Source organism: Gorilla gorilla, chromosome 20 (assembly GCF_029281585.2).
Source record: "Gorilla gorilla gorilla isolate KB3781 chromosome 20, NHGRI_mGorGor1-v2.1_pri, whole genome shotgun sequence".
NCBI lineage: Eukaryota > Metazoa > Chordata > Mammalia > Primates > Hominidae > Gorilla > Gorilla gorilla.
In genome coordinates, this window is record NC_073244.2 from 48,768,590 (window position 1) to 48,792,019 (window position 23,430).

The 23,430-nt window shown below is 41.6% G+C and overlaps 1 protein-coding gene and 1 long non-coding RNA gene across 2 annotated transcripts; one reads left to right on the forward strand and one right to left on the reverse strand.

Moving 5' to 3' along the window:
• The first annotated feature begins 1,142 nt into the window (after window positions 1-1,142).
• On the forward strand, window positions 1,143-17,850 carry LOC129528519 (uncharacterized). The gene is made up of 3 exons (XR_008673763.2): window positions 1,143-1,437; window positions 2,169-2,223; window positions 17,322-17,850. It is a non-coding gene; the product is annotated as an uncharacterized lncRNA (long non-coding RNA).
• LOC115930085 (zinc finger protein 383) lies at window positions 4,209-23,430 on the reverse strand. The gene is made up of 5 exons (XM_031006335.3): window positions 22,651-23,430; window positions 22,317-22,397; window positions 17,452-17,578; window positions 17,053-17,148; window positions 4,209-10,484 (listed from the first exon to the last, which is right to left on the reverse strand). The coding sequence occupies exons 2-5, from the start codon at window positions 22,344-22,346 to the stop codon at window positions 9,400-9,402; spliced, it is 1,338 nt and encodes a 445-aa protein (XP_030862195.2). The 5' UTR covers window positions 22,347-22,397; window positions 22,651-23,430; the 3' UTR covers window positions 4,209-9,399.

Consider the following 23,430-nt stretch of genomic DNA (forward strand, 5'->3'; position numbering starts at 1 on the left):
AAACAGGAGGGCATCTTTGCAGTTGAGGTAAGAGGAAGGCATCTGTCTCCTGCTCATCCCTGGGCAATGGAATGTCTCCGTGTAAAACCCGATTGTATGTTCTATTTACTGAGATAGGCGAAAACTGCCTTAAGGCTGGAGGTGAGACACGCTGGCAGCAATACTGCTCTTTAATGCACCGAGATGTTTGTGTACGCGCACACCAAAGCACAGCACCTTTTCTTAACCTTGTTTATGACAGACCTTTGTTCACATGTTTTCCTGCTGACCCTCTCCCCACTATTACCCTACTGTCCTGCCACATTCCCCTCTCCGAGATGGTAGAGATAATGATCAATAAATACTGAGGGAACTCAGAGACCAGTGCTGGCGCAGGTCCTCCATATGCTGAGCGCCGGTCCCCTGGGCCCACTTTTCTTTCTGTATACTTTGTCTCTGTGTCTTTTTCTTTTCTCAGTCTCTCATCCCACCTGAGGAGAAACGCCCACAGGTGTGGAGGCGCAGCCCCCCCCCTTCAACATCCCACTAAATAATACAACTGGCAAAAAGTGGGATTTTTAAAGGTTGGGGAGCCATATTATACATAATCTAAATCAGGAGTTTATTTTATTTTATAAACCGAAACCCAGCAGTCACTCCCTCCCCTCAGGGCATTCTGCAGCAAAACACCTGCCGAAAAATAAAAGGGTGTTTTACTTGAGTGGGCTGAAAAGTCCCCGTTTTTATACCTTTAATCTCCAGATCCTATGTGTCAGAGGTCGGGAAACTACATCAGCCCCAGTCCGGGCGCCCATGAGACCTGTGGACGGACGGGGAAGGGCCTGGACGCAGCCCGGGCCCCAGTTTCTGCCGTGGCGATGGCCGATTGAAGGCCAGGACTCCCCGCCGCTGACCCTCCAGTCAGGAGGGTTAGGCAGGCGCTCCCATGTTAGGCAGGCGCTCGGCCGAACATCCCAAGGTTGCGGAACCACTATACCCGCCGTGCGCCTGGATGGCATCTGCAGACCCAGCGTCCGCCGGGCTCCCGGAAACGTGGGGGCGGGCTTCCAGAAACGGTGACCAATGGGAAACGCGACCAGCTGACAGTCCTATCCAGGCAACACAGAAAGAAGGGAAGGTGGCAGTCAGACTTAAGTAGACAGATCTTTTAGCCAATGGATGTGCAAGAGAGGGGAGGTTTGCCCCATGTTGGCCAGTAAGAAGTGCTTGGGCCGACCCGCCTCCAAGTCCTGGGAGGACAGTTCAAATTATGGAGGAGGGGCTGGTGCTAGGCAGCAGTGGCGAGGGGAGTAGAGGGGATTAGGGGGAGCACGAGATCATTCACCTTTGCCGCTCAGATTACCAAGCCTGTGACTTTGAGAATCGGTGTCTTCCTTGCAAGGTTTCGATCTGAGGCTCTTGGGAAGAGGGCGGAATTGGAGCCTGATGGAAGCGCTGGTGAGAGGAGCGGGTGTAGGGAGAGTGGAGAATGTGTCAGTCAGGCGGTGTCTTTATTCCTGGCACCTCACTTAGCCTGCTCTAGTTTCTCAGTCTATTCCAGGAGCATGCTCTTGACCCTGCAGGGGCCTGAAAGGGAATGTTGGTCGCCAGTCTCTGCTTCCTTGGACTGGATTGGAATTGGTCCCACGAACTTAGGCATTATGATATATTGTTGCTTTTAGACTCACTTGGTTTTTACATTGTGCTTTCTTTTCCCCTTTCCCTTCAAGGATTTAGAATGTTTTATTTGCTCTGTTTAATTATATATGATTGCCTTGAAGATTTCAGCTTGAATTAAAATTACATGTTTTGCCCGTCTTTATTATTAATATTTAAAAATACTAAAATAACACATGTTCATAATGAAAATGAAATATTACAAATAAATATAAAGGAAAGGCAGTATTCCCCCTCCAGTTCCACTCTTGCAATAACGAGTTAACAAGATGATGAGCATCTTCCCATTATGTTCTCCACGATTCATGTATTTACACACATACAGAAGCATATACAGTAGTCCCCCCTTTATTCATGGTTCTACTTCCCACAGTTTCGGTTACCCACAGTAAATTGTGGTCTGAAAATATTAAATGCAAGATTCCCGAAAGAAACAATTCATAAGCTTTAAACTGTGGGCTGTTCTGAGGAGCGTGATGAAATATCTCACTGTCCTGCTTTGTTCTGCCTAGGATATGAACACCCCTTTGTTCAGCAGATGCATGCTGTATGCGCTACCCTTAGTCGGTGAGTAGCCAACTTGGTTATCAGATTGACTGCCGCAGTATCACAGCGCTTGTGTTTAAGTGACGCTAATTGTACCTAATGATAGCCCTAAAATGCAAGAGTAGTGATGCTGTCAATTTAGATATGCAGAAGAGGAGCCCTGAAGTGTTTTCTTTAAGTGAAAATGTGAAAATTCTTGACTGAATAAGGAAAATAAGTCGTGTGCTGAAGTTGCTAAGATCTATGGTAAGAACAAATCTTCTAGCTGTGAAAGTGTAAGGAGGAAAAGAAATTTCTGCTAGTCTTGTTTCTTGAACCCCAAGCTCTAAAAAATACAGCCACGTGTGTGATAAGTGCTTAGTTAAGATTAAAAAAAAAACATTAAATTTGTGCTTGGAAAACATAGACAGAAATGTGTTCTGATCGACAGCAATTGGGTCATACTATCCACGGTTTCATACATCCTCTGCGGGTCTTAGAACACATCTCCTGCAGATAAGGGAGAGCTACTATATAAAGTTTCTTTTTTTATTATTATTATTATAAAGCATTTTCCTTTTTTAATATAACAATTTGAATCAGATACCACTTCAGGTACAAAGATGTTAGGATACCTTTAGAGTAGATAAGGAGCTAACTCATTCTTTCTAAGAGTTAAAGTATCTTCCATTATATGAGCATTTAAGATGTTAAAGTACTTTTGCACCAAAAATAATACTTTTTTTTTTTTTTTGAGATGGAGTTTCACTCTTGTACCCCAGGCTGGAGTGCAATGGTGTGATCTTGGCTTACTGCAAACCCTGCCTCCCGGGCTCAAGCGATTCTCCTGCCTTAGCCTCCCGAGTAGCTGGGATTACAAGCATGCGCCACCACACCCGGCTAATTTTTGTATTTTTAGTAGAGACGGGGTTTCACCATGTTGGCCAGGCTGGTCTCAAACTCCTGACTTCAGGTGATCCTCCCGCCTCAGCCTCCCAAAGTGCTGGGATTACAGATGTGAGCCACCACGCCCAGCCTGTAAATATTATTTTACTTATATGAGTTTTTACTTCTGCTGGGACAAATTGCACGAGTAAACAAATATATGTGTATATACTGTAATATATGTGTATATAATGTAATATGTGTATATAATGTAATATATGTGTATATAATTATATATGTGAATCTACAACTTAATATATACACATACATAAAATAACATATACAATTTAACGTATACACAAATATAAGCTGGGTGCCGTGGCTCACTCCTGTAATCCTAGCAGTTTGGGAGGCCAAGGTAGGGGATTGCTTGAACCCAGGAGTTTGAGACCAGCCTAGGCAACATGGTGAAACCCCATCTGTACAAAAAATACAAAAATTAGGTGGGTGTGGTGGCATGCACCTGTAATCCCACGTACTTGGGACGCCAAAGTGGGAGAATTGTTTGAGCCCAACAGGCGGAGGTTGCAGTTAGCCAAGATCATGCCACTGCACTCCAGCCTGGGTGACACAGCGAGACTCTATCTCAAACGAAAAGTCAAAAAACAACTGATGCTGGTGAGGCTGCGGAGAAAAGAGAATGCTTATACACTGTTGGTGAGAGCATAAAATAGTCCAGCCAGTGTGAAAAGCAGCCTGGAGACTTCTGAGAGAACTTAAAACAGAGCTACCATTTGACCCAGCAATCCCATTACTGTGTATCTACCCAAAAGAAAAGAAATCATTCTACCAAAAAGACAAATGCACTTGTATGTTGATCGCAGCACTATTCACAATAGCAATGATATGGAATCAACCCAGGTGCCCATCAATGGTAGACTGGATAAAGAAAACGTGGTACATCAAGCTCATCCAACCCACGCCCCATAGGCTGCATGTGGCCCAGGATGGCTTTGAATGCAGCCCCGCAATCCACCCTCATCCAAAATGCACAGCAATGACTGGATATGTTGGCTATGTTTAAAGACCCTTCAAGTAGGAAGTAAAGGGCATAAATGAATGAACAGTGATACTGCAGCAGATAGGATAATAGTGCAAGTTTATTTATAAAATATATCCCATCCTGTCAAATACTGCTAGAAAAAAGGGTTCATCTAGAAGATGTTGAGGTTAGAGCATATATTTTCATTGACAGAACTTTAGTTATTTGAACTTTCGCAATCCCATGTGAATTATCTTATCTTGTATTCCAAAAATCTCATGCTATCCACATCTATTTGGTTCCTGAGTTCAGACACTAAGAAATACAATCTTATCTAAATCAATTTGATTTTCAAGTTTCAGAAAGTAGAAAGTTTGATTTATCAGAATTGTTTTTTCCTAAATTCAGAATGTGACAAATATTTATTTTCAATGGGTTACTAGATTTGATTTGCTAATTTATAATGCTGTATTTTCATAACTGATTCTGGACAAATTGTTTTGGGTTCTTCTAGTAGGTTGTAACATCAGGATTATGACAAATTTAAAAAATAGATAATTTGCTATCTCAGTCTATGTCCTAGAAGAGTTTCCTAAGACACTTCATAGATTTCACCTATAAAAATCTCTACCTTGGTGTCTTTTTTAGTGTAGCAATTTGACATTTAAAATATATTTTAAGAAAAATTTTATTTCACTTATTTATTTTTGAGAGAGTTTCACTCTTGTTGCCCAGGCTGGAGTGCAATGGCATGATCCCCGCTCACCGCAATCTCTGCCTCCCAGGTTCAAGCCTTTCTCCTGCCTCAGCCTCCTGAGTAGCCGGGATTACAGGCATGAGCCACCACGCCCAGCTAATTTTTTGTATTTTTAGTAGAGACAGGGTTTCTCCATGTTGGTCAGGCTGGTCTCAAATCCCCGACCTCAGGTGATCCACCCGCCTCAGCCTAACAGAATGCTGAGATTATAGGCGTGAGCCACCATGCCTGGCCAGTCTTATTTTTTTAAATAAGTTTATTCTGGAGGGAGGTCTATTAAGATTTTACACCTCCAGTTAATTCTGATGTCGTCAACTTATTAAAAATCACAGACTTTTTCCAGATTTTCAGATATATTATAAAAATGTCTATAATACCAACTTTTAAGTTTGTTGTTTTAATTTTTTTTTTTTTTCTGTAGAGATGAGGGGAGGGGGATCTCATTATGTTACCTAGACTGGTCTTGAACTCCTGGCCTCAAGCCATTCTCCTACCTCAGCCTCCCAAAGTGCTGGAATTACAGGCATGAGCCACTGCACCCAGCCTTAAGTTTTTAAATTGAGATCAAATTCACACAGCATAATATTCACCCTTTTAAACTGTATAGTTGAGTGACCTGTAGTATATAAACAAAATTGTACAACCTTTACCCATGCCACATTTTCGTTACCCCAAATGACACAGTTCTTTTAAGTTTAAATATATAGCCATTTCAATTTCTCATATACAATATTGTTTATTTGTCATCCTTATTTCACCTCTGGAATCACTAAACTTTGTCTCCTTTTTTTTCTCTTCCATCAAATATCAATTTTGGATTCAGATCCAGTTTTTTTCTTTCAATTATTTCTGCCTTTTAAAATAATACTACCTCCTTCCTCCCACAATTCATTTCAGCTTGTTTTAGTTCCTTGGGTTCTATATTTTTTCTTCCTAGTATTACAACATATGCACAAATATTAGGTTATAAAACTTCCAATACAACTTTTACTGCCACTCACAGGTTTTTCAATTGTTTTCATTTTCATGTACATTTAAATAATGTATATATTAGGGATTTATTCCTTAACCCATGTTAATTAAGAGGGAATATTGAATTAATAATCAGATATTTGATGGTTATCCTATTGTACTGCTTCTTCTGGTCAAATAATGTTGCCAGTATGTTTTCTGCATTTGGGGGGGAAATATTAGAAAAAATTTTATAATCTCTTCCTGCTTTTTTGACAGCTGTGCTTTCTACTACTCATCATATTTTCAGGGTTTCAGATTGGTAACCTTTTATTTTTTATTTTGTAAGACAGAGTCTCGCTCTGTCACCCAGTCTGGAGTGTGCAGTGGCGCAATCTCAGCTCACTATAACCTCCAACTCCCAGGTTCAAGCAATCCTCCCACCTCAGCCTCTTGAGTAGCTAGGATTACAGGCATGCAACACCATGCCTGGCTTTTTTTTTTTTTTTTTCTTTTTGTATTTTTAGTAGAGACGGGGTTTCACCATGTTGGCCAGGCTGGTCTCGAACTCCTGACCTCAAGTGATCCACCCACCTTGGCCTCCCAAAGTGCTAGGATTACAGGTGTGAGCCACCGCGCCCAGCCTCAGACTGGTATTCTTTATGTAGCATAGAAGATGAAGTCTGAACAAAGACTATGCACACATACTTTTTCTCTTCCTTTTAAAATTCCACACTGAATAATAATGATAGGGAAAGGCTTCGTTATACTCATTACAAGTGTTTCTCTTTTTCCACCATGAATTATAAATTTGCCAAAGGTAAACAACATGGTTAAAATCCTTTCCATAAATCCTAATGAAGATACTTATGATAATGAGTATATCACTGGTAATAGTGGAAAACTTTTACTAAACCTGTATTATGTGATAACAGTTTGAGGTACTTTGCATTTATTAATTCATTGACTCTTCACAGCAATCCAATACATACAGCCTTATTATAGATGCCTAGACATAATTTTTTAAAATACCACTAACAGCCAGGGGCGGTGGCTCACACCTATAATCCCAGCACTTTGGGAAGCCAAGGCAGGAGGATCACGAGGTCAGGAGTTCGAGAGCAGCCTGGCCAATATGGTGAAACCCCATCTCTACTAATAATACAAAAATTAGCTGGGCATGGTGGCGTGCGCCTGTAGTCCCAGCTACTCGGGAGGCTGAGGCGGAAGACTCACTTGAACTCGGGAGGCGGAGGTTGCAGTGAGCCGAGATTGCACCACTGCCCTCCAGCCTGGGCAACAGAGCGAGACTCTGTCTCAAAAAACAAAAACACCACTAATAGCTATAAGAAAAAATAATTGACCGGGCACGGTGGCTCACACCTGTAATCCCCGAACTTTGGGAGGCCGAGGCAGGTGGATCACAAGGTCAAGAGTTCAAGACCAGCCTGGCCAACATAGTGAAACCCCGTCTCTACTAAAAATACAAAAATTAGCCAGGCATGGTGGCGTGCACCTGTAGTCTCAGATACTAGGAAGGCTGAGGCAGGAGAATCGCTTGAACCCGGGAGGCAGCAGTTGTGGTGAACTGAGATTGTGCCACTGCACTTCAGCCTGGGCAACAGAGTGAAACTCCATCTCAAAAAACAAAACAAAACAAAACAAAATTAATATCTGGATTGATAAATAACACTTTCATAACAGTGTTACTTTCTAGTATGGCATTGGGATTAGGATTGATGTAAAGGAACAAAACAGCTCACAAGGAGAAAATGTGGATAATTTTAGCAATTAAAATAAACGTTTTAAAAGTAAAAATAAGCATCCAATGAGGTCAGCAGTTTTTGTGTTTTTTAGAGACGGAATCTCACTCTGTCCCCCAGGCTGGAGTGCAGAGGCACCATCTCAGCTCACTGCAACCTCCGCCTCCCAGGTTCAAGCAATTCTCCTGTCTCAGCCTCCCAAGTAGCTGGGATTACAGGTACATGCCACCACGCCCAGCTAAGTAGAGACGGAGTTTCACGTTAGCCAGGATGGCCTTAATCTTCAGACCTTGTGATCCGCCCACCTCGGCCTCCCAAAGTGCTGGGATTACAGGCATGAGCCACTGTGCCCAGCCGAGGTCAGCTTTTATAGCTGCAAAAATTTAGAGGCAACCATAATGGGAATAGTCATTTTAAAGTCATTAAATATGTCATGAAGATAATAAAAATCTATATTTACTGAAATGGCACTCATGAAATCTTTGGCATGATAAAAGCAGTTAAGGGTACGGCATGCATATCATAATTACACTTTCTTAAAAAAGCAAAGTATAGCACGATTTTCTCTACCAAATTGAGAGCAGCCATCTATAAGTGTGATTACAATTAATTTTGGCTTTTTAGTTTGTAATTTTTTGCTTTGTGATTTTGGCTTAACAATTAAAAATGTACATTTTTAAAATAAAAAGGCCGGCCGCAGTGGCTCACGCCTGTAATCCTAGCACTTTCGGAGGCCGAGGCGGGTGGATCACCTGAAGTCAGGAGATTGAGACCATCCTGGCTAACATGGTGAAACCCCGTCTCTACTAAAAATACAAAAAATTAGCTGGGTGTTGTGGCACATGCCTGTAATCCCAACTACTCAAAAGGCTGAGGCAGAAGAACCACTTGAACCTGGGAGGCGAAGGTTGTGACGAGCCGAGATTGCACCATTGCACTCCAGCCTAGGCAACAAGAGCGAAACTCCGTCTCAACAAAAAATAAAGCCAGGTGCAATCTCTCATGCCTGTAATCCCAGCACTTTGGGAGGCTGAGGCAGGTGGATCACCTGAGGTCAGGAGTTCAAGACTATCCTGACCAACATGGAGAAACCCTGTCTCTACTAAAAATAGAAAATTAGCAGGGTGTGGTGGCACACGCCTGTGATCCCAGCTACTCAGGAGTCTGAGGCAGGAGAATTGCTTGAAGCCGGGAGGTGGAGGTTGCAGCGAGCCGAGATTGCGCCACTGCACTCCAGCCTGGGCAACAGAGTGAAACTCTGTCTCAAAAAACATAAATAATAATAATAATAATAATAAAATAAAACAAAAAGACTAACACTAACTTCAAAAACAAAGTTAAACCTCCACAAGGAATTTAAAAATATTAAAGGTCACACAATTCAAACAGTGTGATACTGGTGCAAACACAAATACACAGATCAGAAAAGATAGCTCTAAAAACACAAGCAAATATAAACATGAGTATAATGCGTCACCAAGAAAGGAGAACAAAACAATGAACGAAAGAATTATAGAACAGCTGGCATCGGTATATGACTGGGGGAGAGAGGGAATGTCACTTCAGACTCTGAATTTATAACCTGGAATGAAATACATTTGGATACAAAATTTAAATACAAAGTTTTAAAAAAACTATGGAAGAGGGTAACTATTAGACATGATTTTTGGTTTAAAATATGAGGAAGGTGACAGGGGCTTTAATTTTTATTATTCATTAGTATGAATTCCCTGATGACGAATGAGATCCGAGCCACTACTAAAAGCCTTCCCACATTCCTTACAGTTATAGGGCTTTTCACCAGTGTGAATTCTCAGATGTCAAGTAAGGTTTGAGCATTTATTAAAGGCCTTTCCACATTCATTACATTCATATGGTTTTTCATCTGTATGAATTCTCTGATGCTGGAAAAGTTGTGAGTTCTGAGTAAAGGCCTTCCCACATTCAAGACATTCAAAGGGTTTCTCACCAGCGTGAATTCTCTGATGTTGACAAAGCTGTGAGCTCTGAGTAAAAGCCTTTCCACATTCCTTACAATCATAGGGTTTCTCACCAGTGTGAATTCTCTGATGATTAGTAAGTGCTGAGCCACTACTAAAGGCTTTGCCACATTCCTTGCACTCATAGGGTTTCTCACCAGTATGAATTCTCTGATGTTGAACAAGCTTTGAGCTCTGGGTAAAGGCTTTGCCACATTCCTTACATTCATAGGGTTTCTCACCTGTATGAATTCGTGCATGCTGAAAAAGTTGTGAGCTCTTAGTAAAGGCTTTCCCGCATACTTTACATTCATGAGGTTTTTCACCAGTGTGAATTCGCTGATGGTCAATAAGATTTGAGCAATAACTAAAGGCCTTCCCACATTCCTTACATTCATAGGGTTTCTTACCGGTATGGATTCTCTGATGTTGAGAAAGGTATGAGCTACAACTGAAGGCCTTTCCACATTCCTTACATTCAAAGGGTTTTTCGCCAGTATGAATTTTCAGATGCCGAGTAACATGTGAACCACAACTAAAGAATTTCCCACACTCTTTACATTCATAAGATTTTTCACCAATATGAATTCTCTGATGTTGAATAAATTGTGAGTTCTGACTAAAGGCCTTTCCACATTTCTTACATTCATAGGGTCTGTCTTCATTATTAATTATTTGATGGAGAGTAAGGAATGTCTGTTGAATAAATGTGGGCATGTATTCAGGAGTGAATATTTCTTGACTAAAATGCCCATTTGGATATCCCAGTTGTTTTGCAAGGTGGCTTCTATATTCCAAAACGTCTCCAAAACTGGAGTACTCAAGGCCATGCTTTGTAAGTCCCATTATCTCCCTCTGGCATAATTCTATTTCATAAACTTCCTTCTTTAGAGATAATAACTTGGTTTCACACATTGATTCCAGATCTGAAAGAAAATAAAATGGTAAATGTTCTTTTTTCCTATTTGTGAAAAGTTAAACTTTTATAATAGAAATGGAAAAATTAAAGTAAGAATAGTATCTACTAGGTAAATGACACAGGGTTCACAAGGATATCTGTGTTCTCTGAAAAAATGGACAAGAAAGACAAAGAAATTAGTAAGATAATGCAGGAAGCAGAGGAAGGTAACTACGCAAATAAGTTACTACAATGATACTCAAATATGGATGTGGATCAGAGTCAACTGGAAAGGCTGGTAAATATACAATGGTTGGGCTATTTTCCATATTAAAACATGACTGGCCATATATATATAAGTATACTTATATAGATATGTGATATATCTTAGACATATATAGATATAGATACTATATGTAGTATCTATATATACTATGAAAGTATACTTATATAGTATATATATAGTATATATAGTATCTATATAGTATAGATACTATAGTACTATACTATACTATATAGTATAGATACTATATATATACTCTATATATAGATACTATACTATATAGTATAGATACTATATAGTATCTATATATAGTATATATAGATACTATATGTAGTATCTATATAGTATCTATACTATATATAGTATCTTTATAGTATATATAGATAAGTATATATATTTATATAGTATATATAGACATTATATAGTATATATACACTTATATAGATATATATGATATACATATATCTATATAAGTATGCGTGTGTACATAAGAGATAAGTATATCACACAATATGTGTAACATGAAGTGGATCATTTTCTAGCCTCCATTAAAGGTCTCCTGAGAGAAATAAATGCATATGGGGAAGAATCTTTGGCTCTGAGGTATAATAAAGCCCCACACTGAGCTTCAAAAACACTTGGAATTTCCTGACAGGAGGTCTTTGTTATGCTAATAAGGTAATTCATGGCAGGACCTTAGAAAGCTTCAGGGTGGGGTCTGATTACCAGAAACACTAGCTTGTGATTACAAGGGTGGGACTTGCAGCTGCTTGACCTCTGAGAAGTGTAGAGAGGCTAGAGATTGAGTGGCACGGATTTAATCAATTGTGCCTGTGTAATAAAACCTCCATAAAAATGCTGGGCAGTAAATTCAGTGGAGCTTTCTGGTTGGTGAATGCACTGATGTGATAGGAGAGTGACAAACTGACTCCACAGGGAGAGGGCATGGAAACTGTCCAGTTCCAGATCTTGCTCAAATATGTATCCTAATAAAACTGTAGCTTTAAATACAGAGCTTTCCTGATTTCTATGAGTCATTCTAACAAATTATTGAACCTGAGACCTTGGAAACCCCTTAATTTATTGCTGTTAGCTGGCTGACCTGCAGGTAGCCGGGGGACTCCCAAGACTTGCAGCTGGCATCTGAGGTGAGGACAGTACTAAGGAAGACTGTGAGGTCTGCACATCCTGAATAGTGTCAGAAGTGAACTGCAGCAAACCCAGTTGGGGTGGAAACAGAATAAGGTCTTTAATAAAGGATACACAGTGGATACAATTTGAATGTGGTGGCCGGGCATGGTGGCTCACACCTGTAATCCCAGCACTTTGGGAGGACGAGGCGGGCAGATCACCTGAGGTCAGGAGCTCCAGACCAGCCTGGCCAGCATGGTGAAACCCTGTCTCTACTAAAAATACAAAAATTAGCCAGGCATGGTGGCACGTGCCTGTAATCCCAGCTACTCCGGAGGCTGAGGCAGAAGAACTGCTTGAACCCAGGAGGCAGAGGCTGCCGTGAGCTGAGATCGCACCACTGCACTCCACCTGGGTGACAGAGTGAGACTCCATCTCAAAACAACAAAAAAAAAGGAATTGGTAACAGCGGGTTATTCACATGAGGGAAGAGACAGATGTAAGTCTAATGTATTGAACTAATTTGATGTAGGTGTGTAAGTGGCAGATAGGAAAACTCAGAATTATTTTATGTGCTGGGGATTCAATGGAAATATTGTTTGCCTTGGAATTTTGAGATGCTGGTCTTAGGGGAGAGGAGACTTGCTTATGTACCACCACAGTGAATGAGAGAGAAGGAGCTAAAGTTTAAGGAAGATGGAAAGAAATTAAGACACAGTACAACATACTGCCATAGAAAGATAACAGGAACCAGAAGCAGATTGATGAGAGCTGACTGCCAATTCTGATACTTAATCGTTGTGTGCTCACAAGCAATTATTTAATCTCTAGGCTACCATTTCTTCATCTGTAAAAGGGCAATAATCCTTAACTCATGATTACTGGGGGGTTACAGGAAAATGTATATACATGTTTTGGAGTAAAGTTCAGGTATTATGAAACAATTTCTTACTAAAAATGGGGATATTAGGCAAATTAAATGGTTTGAAGATACCAAAATGAAGCCTATTGGAGTATCTCAAAACAGGAACAGGGAATTCATTCCAACACAATCCTTCTCCTCCTATCTCTATATGCTCTTGCAATAACTTTTTTTTTTTTTTGAAATGCAGTGTCACTCTGTTGCCAGGCTGGAGTGCAGTGGTGTGATCTCGGCTCACTGCAACCTCCACCTCCAGGGTTCAAGCGATTCCCCTGCCTCAGTCTCCCGAGTAGCTGGGACTACAGGCGTGCACCACCACCACGCCCGGCTAATTTTTTTGTATTTTAGGAAAGATGGGGTTTCACCATGTTGGCCAGGATGGTCTCAATCTCCTGACCTCATGATCCTCCCGCCTCGGCCTCCCAAAGTGCTGGGATTATAGGCGTGAGCCACCGCGCCCAGCAGATCTTGCAGTAACTTTCATCTAGTTAAGCTCCCAAGTAAAGTTTTGAAACTGCCCTCTTCTGTCTTCCACTGCCAATGTCATCTTCCAAACCAGAATCAACTCTTACCCAGACCAGTGAAGTAGCCTCCTCAACCAGTCTCCCCACCAAGCTCTCTCACCCTTTAATCTATTCAGGGAATAATATCATTTGGCTTAGGTTTCCACTGCTCAAAGTCCGAACTCCTTACAATCTCCTGCAAAGGCTGAATGCTGTGGCTCCTGCCTGTCTGTCCAAACCCTGACTCACACTCCACTCCCACTTGATCATGGGGCCCACCAACACTGGCATTTAGTCCTTCAAACACACCAAGCTTTTCCCCATCAGAGCCTTCACAGGGGTTCTTCTCTCTGCCTGGAGTTTTCTTCTCTAGTAAAACATTAAACAAGACCTAGTGGCAAGCCTAGTACTACATTAATTCTGAAGTAGTGATGAGCATAAATATTTCAATATGCCTACAATAACAGTAAAATAATATGAACGTATCTGTGATTTCCATTAATGTCAAAGTCACAGTAACTACTACTACTACTACTACTGCTACTATGGTTTGTCCCATACATCACGATAGGAAGAAATGTTATATCTCAATTACAGGTTATTAAATATAAAGATGTATTTTTGGCCTGGGCACAGTGGTTCATGCCTGTAATCCCAGCACTTTGGGAGACCAAGGCAGGTGGATCATGAGGTCAAGAGTTCAAGACCAGCCTGGCAAAGATGGTGAAACCCCGTCTCTACTAAAAATACAAAAATGAGCCAGGCGCAGTGGCAGGCGCCTATAATCCCAGCTACTCAGAAGGCTGAGGCAGTAGAATCGCTTGAACCTGCGGGGTGGAGGCTACAGTGAGCTGAGATCACACCACTGCACTCAAGCCTGGGTGACAGAGTGAGACTCTGTCTCGAAAAAAAACAAAAAGATGTATTTTTTTCTTCTCATCCAAGTTCATGGACTCCCTGAATTCTACCTAAAGGAATCCAAAGCTAGGAACCCCTAGAGCAAGAATGATCCTTTGCAAACATGATAATATCACTCTGCTAAATCATTCAATGGATTTACACCTCATTCGGAGTAAAATTCAAGGTCCACAAGACCCAAAATCATCTACAGGTACATCCAACTCCCATCCTGACCTGCACCCAGCATGCAAACACTCATAAGCCTGCTACTTTCCTGATCTCCTCTTCTACAATTCCCGCTTTGCTCATTCAATTTCAGCCACAATGGTGGCTGCCAAAAAGCTCTGAACTCGAGTACTTGGTTCTTCCTGTTCCCTTTGCCTGAATCTCTCCTAGCAGATATTTACATTACCTGTTCCCTCACTTCCTTCAAGTCTTCACTAAAAGAACACCTCATCAGAGAGGCCCTCTCTAGCCTCTCTTCACAGCACTTATCTATCACCCACCACCTGACATTTCATATACACATGGACATATAATAATATAGAAATATTATTAATATATGATATATATTTATACTATACCAATATATTAGTTACATGTAGATAAATATGTGATATATAATTCTAAAAATATATTTATATATTATATAATATTAATGTCATGCTAATATTGTTTTATACATATATAGTGGACATTCATGTTTATCTTCTGCTACGGTTTGAATGTCTCTCCTTGAAAATTCAGCTGTTGCCAATGTGATAGTATTAAGAGGTGGGGGCCAGACACAGTGGCTCAAGCCTTTAATCCTAGCACTTTGGGAGGCCAAGGTGGGTGGATCGCTTGAACCCAGGAGTTAGAGACCAGCCTGCACAACATGGCAAAACCCTGTCTCTCCAAAAAATAGAAAAATTAGCTGGGCGTGGTGACGTGTGCCTGTGGGCCCAGCTACTCGGGAGGCTGAGGTGGGAGGATCACCTGAGCCCGGGAGGTTGAGGCTGTGGTGAGCCATGATTGTGCCGCTGCACTTCAGCCTGGGTGACAGAGTGAGACCCTGTCTCAAAAAAAAAAAAAAAATTTCAAAAAACGAAGAGGTGAGGCCTTTAAGAGATGATCGGGCTTCGAGGACCCATCCCTCAAGAATGGGTTTGGGTGCTCTTATGAAGGGGCTTGATGGAAGGAGTTGGCTCTCTTGCCCTACTGCCTTCTGCCACACGAAGATGCAAGAAGGCCCTCATCAGAGGACAGTGCCTTGATCTTAGAATTCTTAGCCTCCAGATCTATGAGAAAATAAATGTCTGTTCTTTATAAATTACTCATTGTGAGGTATTCTGTTGTAACAGCACAAAATGGACTAAGACATTTTCTCTCTTACCCTCTAGAATGTAGGCTTCAGAAGTGCAGAACTTTAGAATGCCTTCATGAATGCTACAGTCCCAGCCCTTGGACCAATGCTTGGTACATAGTAGTGCTCAATAAGTACTCTTCTGGTTCTCCTACTTCATCCCAAATCTCTCCTGCTCTGCCACCTCTTCCTTTTTAATATAGGCACAGATCCTTTTTTTTTTCTTGGCCCCAACAATATCTCTATACATAGTGATTGCAGTCACTTCCAAGGCTCCACCTACTACTTCAATAGGGATTAATTCCACTTCTACATAGTTAGCCTTTGACTTTCTGCTAAACTCCTTATCTCATTTCTCTTTTATACTATTCTACTTTGTGGAAGTCATATATGTATATATTTTAGCACCACTTTTGGACCTTGAGTTTGTAAAGGTAACACAGTTAGTAAACTGTAGCACCTGGAAGATTCCCTTACACAAACCAGGAAATTAAAAAAAGTTCCATAAAGGAAACATTGAAGACAGTCTGATAAAACAGGTCACTGACAGGCAGCTATAATGAAGACCAGTACTTGGGCAAGGGGGGTGTGTGTGTGTGTCTCTGTGTGTGTGTGTGTGTGTGTGTGTGTGTGTATTCACATCTGTGTATACAGACGCAATTATATTATTTTGGGGAGCGGTAGTAGAAAACACCTGTACAAGTCTAAAAAATGCAGATGAGAGGCCGGACGCGGTGGCTCATGCCTGTAATCCCAGCACTTTGGGAGGCTGAGGCGGGTGGATCATGAGGTCAGGAGTTCAAGAACAGCCTGGCCAATATGGTGAAACCCCACCTCAACTAAAAATACAAAAATTAGCCGGGCATGGTGGCACGCGCCTGTAGTCCCAGCTACTCAGGAGGCTGAGGCAGAAGAATCGCCTGAACCCAGGAGGCAGAGGTTGCAGTGAACCAAGATCGCGCCCTGCACTCCAGCCTGAGCAATGGAGCGAGACTCCATCTCAAAAAAAAAAATGCAGAAGAGGAAGAAAAAGAATTAGCCAGGCATGGTGGCACAGGCCTACGGTCCCAGCTACTTGGAAGGCTGAGGCAGGGAGACTGCCTAAGCCCAGAAGTTTCAGCCTACAATAAGTTATGATCATGTCACTGCACTCTAGCCTGGGTGACAGAGCCAGACCCTTTAAAAAAAAGAAAAAAAAAGAGAGAGGTAAAAAAAGCTAGCAAGCAGCTGAATCTAAAATATGGGTAAAATAGGGTTTTTTTAGAGAATTAAAAGGTACATTCTGCTTGAAATTAAGAGGAGGGTTGGAGAGGAGTAGTAGAAATAGTGGTAAGTGAGGAAAAGGGCGAAACAGGTTATTTAACAACTATGCTAAAAGGACTTCATTTTCTCCACTGGCCTAGTTTCTTGATGGGAGCTTCAGGGATAACATCTCAAAGGTGCTGTTTCCTCCCTGACCAGCTGAGTTCTGACCTATCGTGACTTTCTCCTGTCCAGTCATTTCTCACTTACCTGAACACAGGCCTCTTGTAAGCTCTCTGCCAACCATCCAGGGCTCTTTCCCTTGTTCCAATAAGGAGATCACTTGAGGCTTAGGAGTGTAAAGTCCTGCTCACGAGAAAAGATATGGAACATGGTTATGCTGGGGGTAAAGGAGATCCAGTCCCTTGATGATCACAGGAAGAGATGCCACTACAGGAACAGCCAAAGAAAGATGAAGATGAAGCTTCAACCACAGCCCACTGGAGTTGCCAATTTCCCACTCTTCCTTTTCATTTCAGCTCAAACCATTTGTTTGGTAATAAAGAACAGAAATTCAGCTAGTAACCTGAAAAGCAGCTGAGAAATTCACTGTGGAAGAAGCAGACATTCCAGAGGAGAACTGGGAATCACTGGTACAGATGCCCTTACCCATTGAAACCAGATTGCTGTAGTTCTCCAACATCACATCTCTGTATAAGTCCCTCTGAACAGGGTCCAGGCAGTCCCACTCCTCCTGAGAGAAGTCTATGGACACATCACTGAACATCACTGATCCCTGAAACAATAAACATACGTATTACTTGTGTAATTAAAAAAATGTATCAGAGACTACGGTGCTTGTATTGTGGGGTAATACAAAATGAGTCATTATATTGGTGTCACTGAGAACCTGTATCTTTAGATCTCAGAAATAGATGCAAGAGTAGGAAGTTTATATTAAACAAATTCCTGACTCTGTCCATTGAAACGGCCTAGAAATAATGACTAATCCAGTAGCAACGAGCATCCCTAGAGTCTAGATTGTGGTTTCTTTTCTTTTTTTTTTTTTTTGAGACAGAAATTCACTTTTGTCACCCAGACTAGAGTGCAGTGGCATGATGTCGGCTCACCGCAACCTCCGCCTCCTGGGTTCAAGCAATTCTCCTGCCTCAGCCTCCCGAGTAGCGGGGATTACAGGTACGCACCACCACACCTAGCTAATTTTTGTATTTCAAGTAGAGACAGGGTTTCACCATGTTGGCCAGGCTGGTCTCAAACTCCTGACCTCAGGTGATCTGCCCGCCTCGGCCTCCCAAAGTGCTGGGATTACGGCATGAGCCACTGTAGCCAGCCTATATTGTGGTTTCTAAATATCATTTGCAAATAAAAGAAACCAAGGTTCTTTGGGAAAAGAACTGATTTCACGAAATCCACAAGAGCAACTTTTACAAAATGCACAGGATGAGTCTGAACGTCTTGTTATACCAAAAAGCAAGAAAGTAACCAAAAACTGTTAGGATCATGCTGATGAGACTAGGAGGCAACTTGAAGATACTCCCACTGACCAATACTGTTACAACTTGCACGTCAAATTATTATAATTTTTTTTGTAATAGGATTTATAAATTTAGAGTTTGAAAATCTTACAAAAGTTGGCTGGGCATGGTGGCTCATGCCTGTAATCCCAGCATTTTGGGACGCCAAGGTGGGCTGATCGCGAGGTCAGGAGATTGAGACCATCCTGGCTAACACGGTGAAACCCTGTCTCTACTAAAAATACAAAAAAATTAGCCAGGCGTGGTGGCGGGCGCCTGTAGTCCTCAGCTACTCAGGAGGCTGAGGCAGGAGAATGGCGTGAACCCGGGAGGCGGAGCTTGCACTGAGCCGAGATTGCGCCACTGCCCTCCAGCCTGGGCAACAGAGCAAGACTCTGTCTCAAAAAAAAAAAAGAAAAGAAAAGTTGTCTTAAGCCATCAAATAATTCTATCTTGACAGTGACATTGCAAAACTAACAAAATGAAGATACTAGAAATATTATGTAAAAGTACAGGGAGATGAGGCACATTTTGGGGGAAATCTAGAGAAAATGTGGTATTTGGATATTTAGATGTTTCATTTGTATTTTTGTTTCATGAGCAACCAATGCTTGAAGCACCTATTTAATAAAATAGATGTGGGCCGTGCGTGGTGGCTCATGCCTCTAATCCCAGCACTTTGGGAGGCCGAGGTGGGCGGATCACCTGAGGTCAGGAGTTCAAGACCAGCCTGACCAACATGGAGAAACCCCGTCTTTACTAAAAATACAAAATTAGCTGGGCGTGGTGACACATGCCTGTAATCCCAGCTACTTGGGAGGCTGAGGCAGGAGAATCGCTTGAACCTGGGAGGTGGAGGTTGCAGTGAGCAGAGATTCCACCATTGCACTCCAGCCTGGGCGATAAAAGCGAAACTCCGTCTCGAAAAAATAAATAAATAAAATTAAAAAAAAATAAAAAGATGTGTATTTTATTTAATAAAAAGAAAGCTTCTTCCCCTCCTCAATGTAGAAATTGGAACAAAGATATGCCAAAGCCCTATTAGGACATTTCCCATAGGATTAAAAACAAATCCCAGGCCCGGCGTGGTGGCTCACACCGGTAATCCCAGCACTTTGGGAGGCTGAGGCGGGCGGATCACGAGGTCAGGAGTTCAAGACCAGTTTGACCATCATGGTGAAACCCTGTCTCTACTAAAAATACAAAAATTAGCCAGGCGTGGTGGTGTGCGCCTGTAGTCCCAGCTACTTGGGAGTCTGAGACAGCAGAATCCCTTGAACCTGGGAGGCGGAGGTTGCAGTGAGCCAAGATGGCACCACTGCACTCCAGCCTGGGCAAGAGAGCAAGACTCCATCTCAAAAAAAAAAATAAAAACAGCCGGGCGCAGTGGCTCACGCCTGTAATCCCAGAACTTTGGGAGGCCAAGGCAGGCAGATCATGAGGTCAGGAGATCAAGACCATCCTGGCTAACACAGTGAAACCCTGTCTCTACTAAAAATACAAAAAAAATTAGCTGGGCGTGGTGGCACGCGCCTGTAATCCCAGCTGCTCGGGAGGCTGAAGCAGGAGAATCACTTGAACCCAGGAGGCGGAGCTTGCAGTGAGCTGAGATAGTACCACTGCACTCCAGCCTGGGCGACAGAGTGAGACTCCATCTCAATAAATAAATAAATAAATACAAAAACAAATAAACAAACAAACAAAATCCCAAACTGTAGAATGCTGTAAGAGGGGACTGTATGCAAGTGTGACTAGATAATAATCTTCCAAGGAAACTTTCCATTGTTTTTGATGAATTTCCCTATTTTCTGCAGAGAAATCAAGAGGATTAAAAAAAATAAGAGAATATAATGCAATAGCATTATAAAAGAGAATAATACGTGTTCACTAGGATTGGTTGCACATCAAATTATATGGACAATGGCAACGGACTGATCATATTAAAAATGTTTAATCCATGAGTTCACAACACTATTTTAAAACATTATTGGTCACTTTTGGACAAGTCTAAGAAGCCAACTCATTATTTGGAAAACGGGTAATTAAATGGAAAGAATCAAACATTCTTCTTTCCTATATGAACTGTCCTTCAGGGTAACCAAACAATTGATGAGGGAAAGTTTTACTTTATAGATAGACGTATTCCACTTAATCTATGAAGGAAGAATGACAGAATTAAAAGATCACTTGTAACCCCTAATGAATGAATCTAAAAATTATCAATAACTGGTAATATTACAAAAAGAAAGAGAACCAGATACAATGTGCATCCTAATAAAATTATGCATCATGACCTTATTTTTTTATTTTTTGAGTATTTATTTATTGAGTATCCAAGATATATTTTATTGGTATAAAACCAAAATAAGATGAGGTAATTCTCTGGTCTACCAGTTAGCTATATAGACCTACGTGAAAAAAACATTTTTGGCCGGGCGTGGTGGCTCACACCTGTAATCCCAGAACTTTGGGAAGCCAAGGTGGGTGGATCACGAGGTCAGGAATTCAAGACCAGTCTGGCCAACAGGATGAAACCCAGTCTCTACTCAAACCGAAAAAATTAGCCAGGCGTGGTGGCAGCGGCCTGTAGTCACAGCTACTCGAGAGGCTGAGGCAGAGAATTGCTTGAACCTGGGAGGCAGAGGTTGCAGTGAGCCAAGATCGTGCCACTGCACTCTAGCCTAGGCGACAGAGTGAGACTCCGTCTCAAAAAAAAAAAAAAAAAAAACCTTTTTGAGGAAAATGTTTTACTTATAAAAAAATACGAATTAGTTTTGTCAATAATTTATCTGACCAAAACAAAAATAGTTAATGTTTATCAAATAAGTAAAAAGTCAGTAATAGTGTTATAACTTCTGAAAAAATTCATAAAATTGAAAAGCAGAGAAAGATTTCTCAGGCCATCAGTTTTTCTCCTTTATTAAGGGAGAAAAAGGTCTTCATAATTCTGCTAAAAGACATCACCTAACAATGCAAGGGGTAGCCAGAGAATGTCTTAAATCTCTATCCTATTGATGAATCATCCCCTTTTGCTCGTCCTATGCAGGAAGACTATTTAAGGTCACGTTACACAGCAGCTACATGATCTGGTATAACACAATTATAATCAGTTTGCTTGTGCCTGATGCAAAAGTTCTCAACTCTTGGTCTGTGTTATGTTCAAAGTTGTCCTTCATCTAATATATTCTAAACTACCCCCATGTGATCTTAGAGCATCAATCAAAGCTACGAAAAAGATACATAAAGTTATATGTAAAGTTATTTTATTTATTTTTATTTTTTTGAGATGTTGCTCAGGCTGGAGTACAGTGGTGTGATCTTGGCTTACCGCAATTTCTGCCTCCCAGGTTCAAGGATTCTCCTGCCTCAGCCTCCCAAGTAGCTGGGACTACAGGAATGTGCCACCACACCTGGCTAATTTTTTGTATTTCTAGTAGAGATGGGGTTTCACCATGTTGGCCAGCCCAGTCTCTAACTCCTGACCTCAGGTGATCCGCCCGCCTCTGCTTCCCAAAGTGCTGAGATTACAGGCATGAGCCACCGCGCCTGGCGTTTTACAAATTCTTTAATAATTATTTTTCTGGTAGAATTTTCTACAATACAGATATTACTGGATAAGACTTAAAAGGTTCTTCTGAGCTCTGACAGTGTGATCCACATGACTTATGCATTGGCTGAACCATTGTAAACATCCATTATCACTATCCTTAATTCTGAGATACAGAAAACTCGATGATTCACAGAAATTCCTTACAATCCAAACTTCCTATCCAACCTTAAATTGGACTTCTCTCCAGGATGTTCTTACAGAGTTGCAGAGATCTGTATCAGCCACCAACCCCGTGATCCCCAAAGGTGCCTAAACCAGATCTTGCAACAATCCACCATTTGGAACTACCAGCACCACACTTCATCCTGTCTTACTGGAGAATGCTACTCTGTAGAGATAATCTTGGCTTGTCTATATTTCCAGCTAAGTAACTCACACCTTCAACTCACCAAATAATGGTCCAGACAGGGTAAGTTCATTTTACGAATCTATTCTTGCTTCCTTGAGATAATTCATCCCCTATCATAGTCCTTGGGAAAGAGTTCAAAAAAAGAGATGCTCAGGTATTTACGGAATGAAAATATTAATGCTGGTTGATTTATAAAAATAAAAGGGATACTTAGAGATGGTATAGGATTATCTAGCTAAGAAAAAATGGGGACAAGGATTCTGAAGGGGAACTCTGTTAGCCAGAAATGTCAGGATAAGGAAAGCAAATGCTCATGTCTTTTTTTTTTTTTTTTAAACTAAATGTCAGGAAGGCAAGAAAAAGCATCAACTCACCTCAGCCATGGCTTCTAGTATTGCAGATGGTTAGTCTTCCTTGAGGCTGTTCTCCTGAAAAAGGACAGTGTTCTGAGATTGCATGACTGGGGAAGTAAAACCCTCTAGAAATCACACTAGAGGTCAGATAAAACCACCTCCATATTTCTTGGTCTTAAGATACAACTCCAGTTAGTAGGAATATGGAACAAATCCTACTCCTTCCTCAATCCTACAAACCTCAGGCTTTAGCTGCAGCAAGACAAGGACCCAGATTCATTCTCCCTCATGCAAACAACCTAAGTTCCTGCCTTAGCCAAGGGATTCGGGCCAGACCTTGTCCCACCTCAGTGATGTTGCTCTGAACCCACGATTGAGCTATTATGGTCTGCCCTGAGCTACTGACCTACTATGACCCAAGACTGAGCTACCATGACCTCCTTTGCAGCCCTCAGGTCCCCAAACCAGACTCACACAAATGGTGCCCTTTGGCCAGGAGCACAGTGCACTCAGATCAGAAAGACCAAAGACTTCCCTAATCAAGTCTTTTTGTTTCTCAACCCTCAAGAAGTCAACTTCCCTCACCACATGCACACACACAACACCCGCACCCACCCCTAAACACACAGGGATGCAGGGGGGCACTAATTCTTCTATCTCTGTTTTATTAAAAAAAAATATATATATATATATATATGCTTGTAATCCCAGCTACTTGGGAGGCTGAGGCACAAAAATCCCTTGAACCTGGGAGGCAGAGGTTGCAGTGAACTGAGATTGTGCCATCACACTCCAACCTGG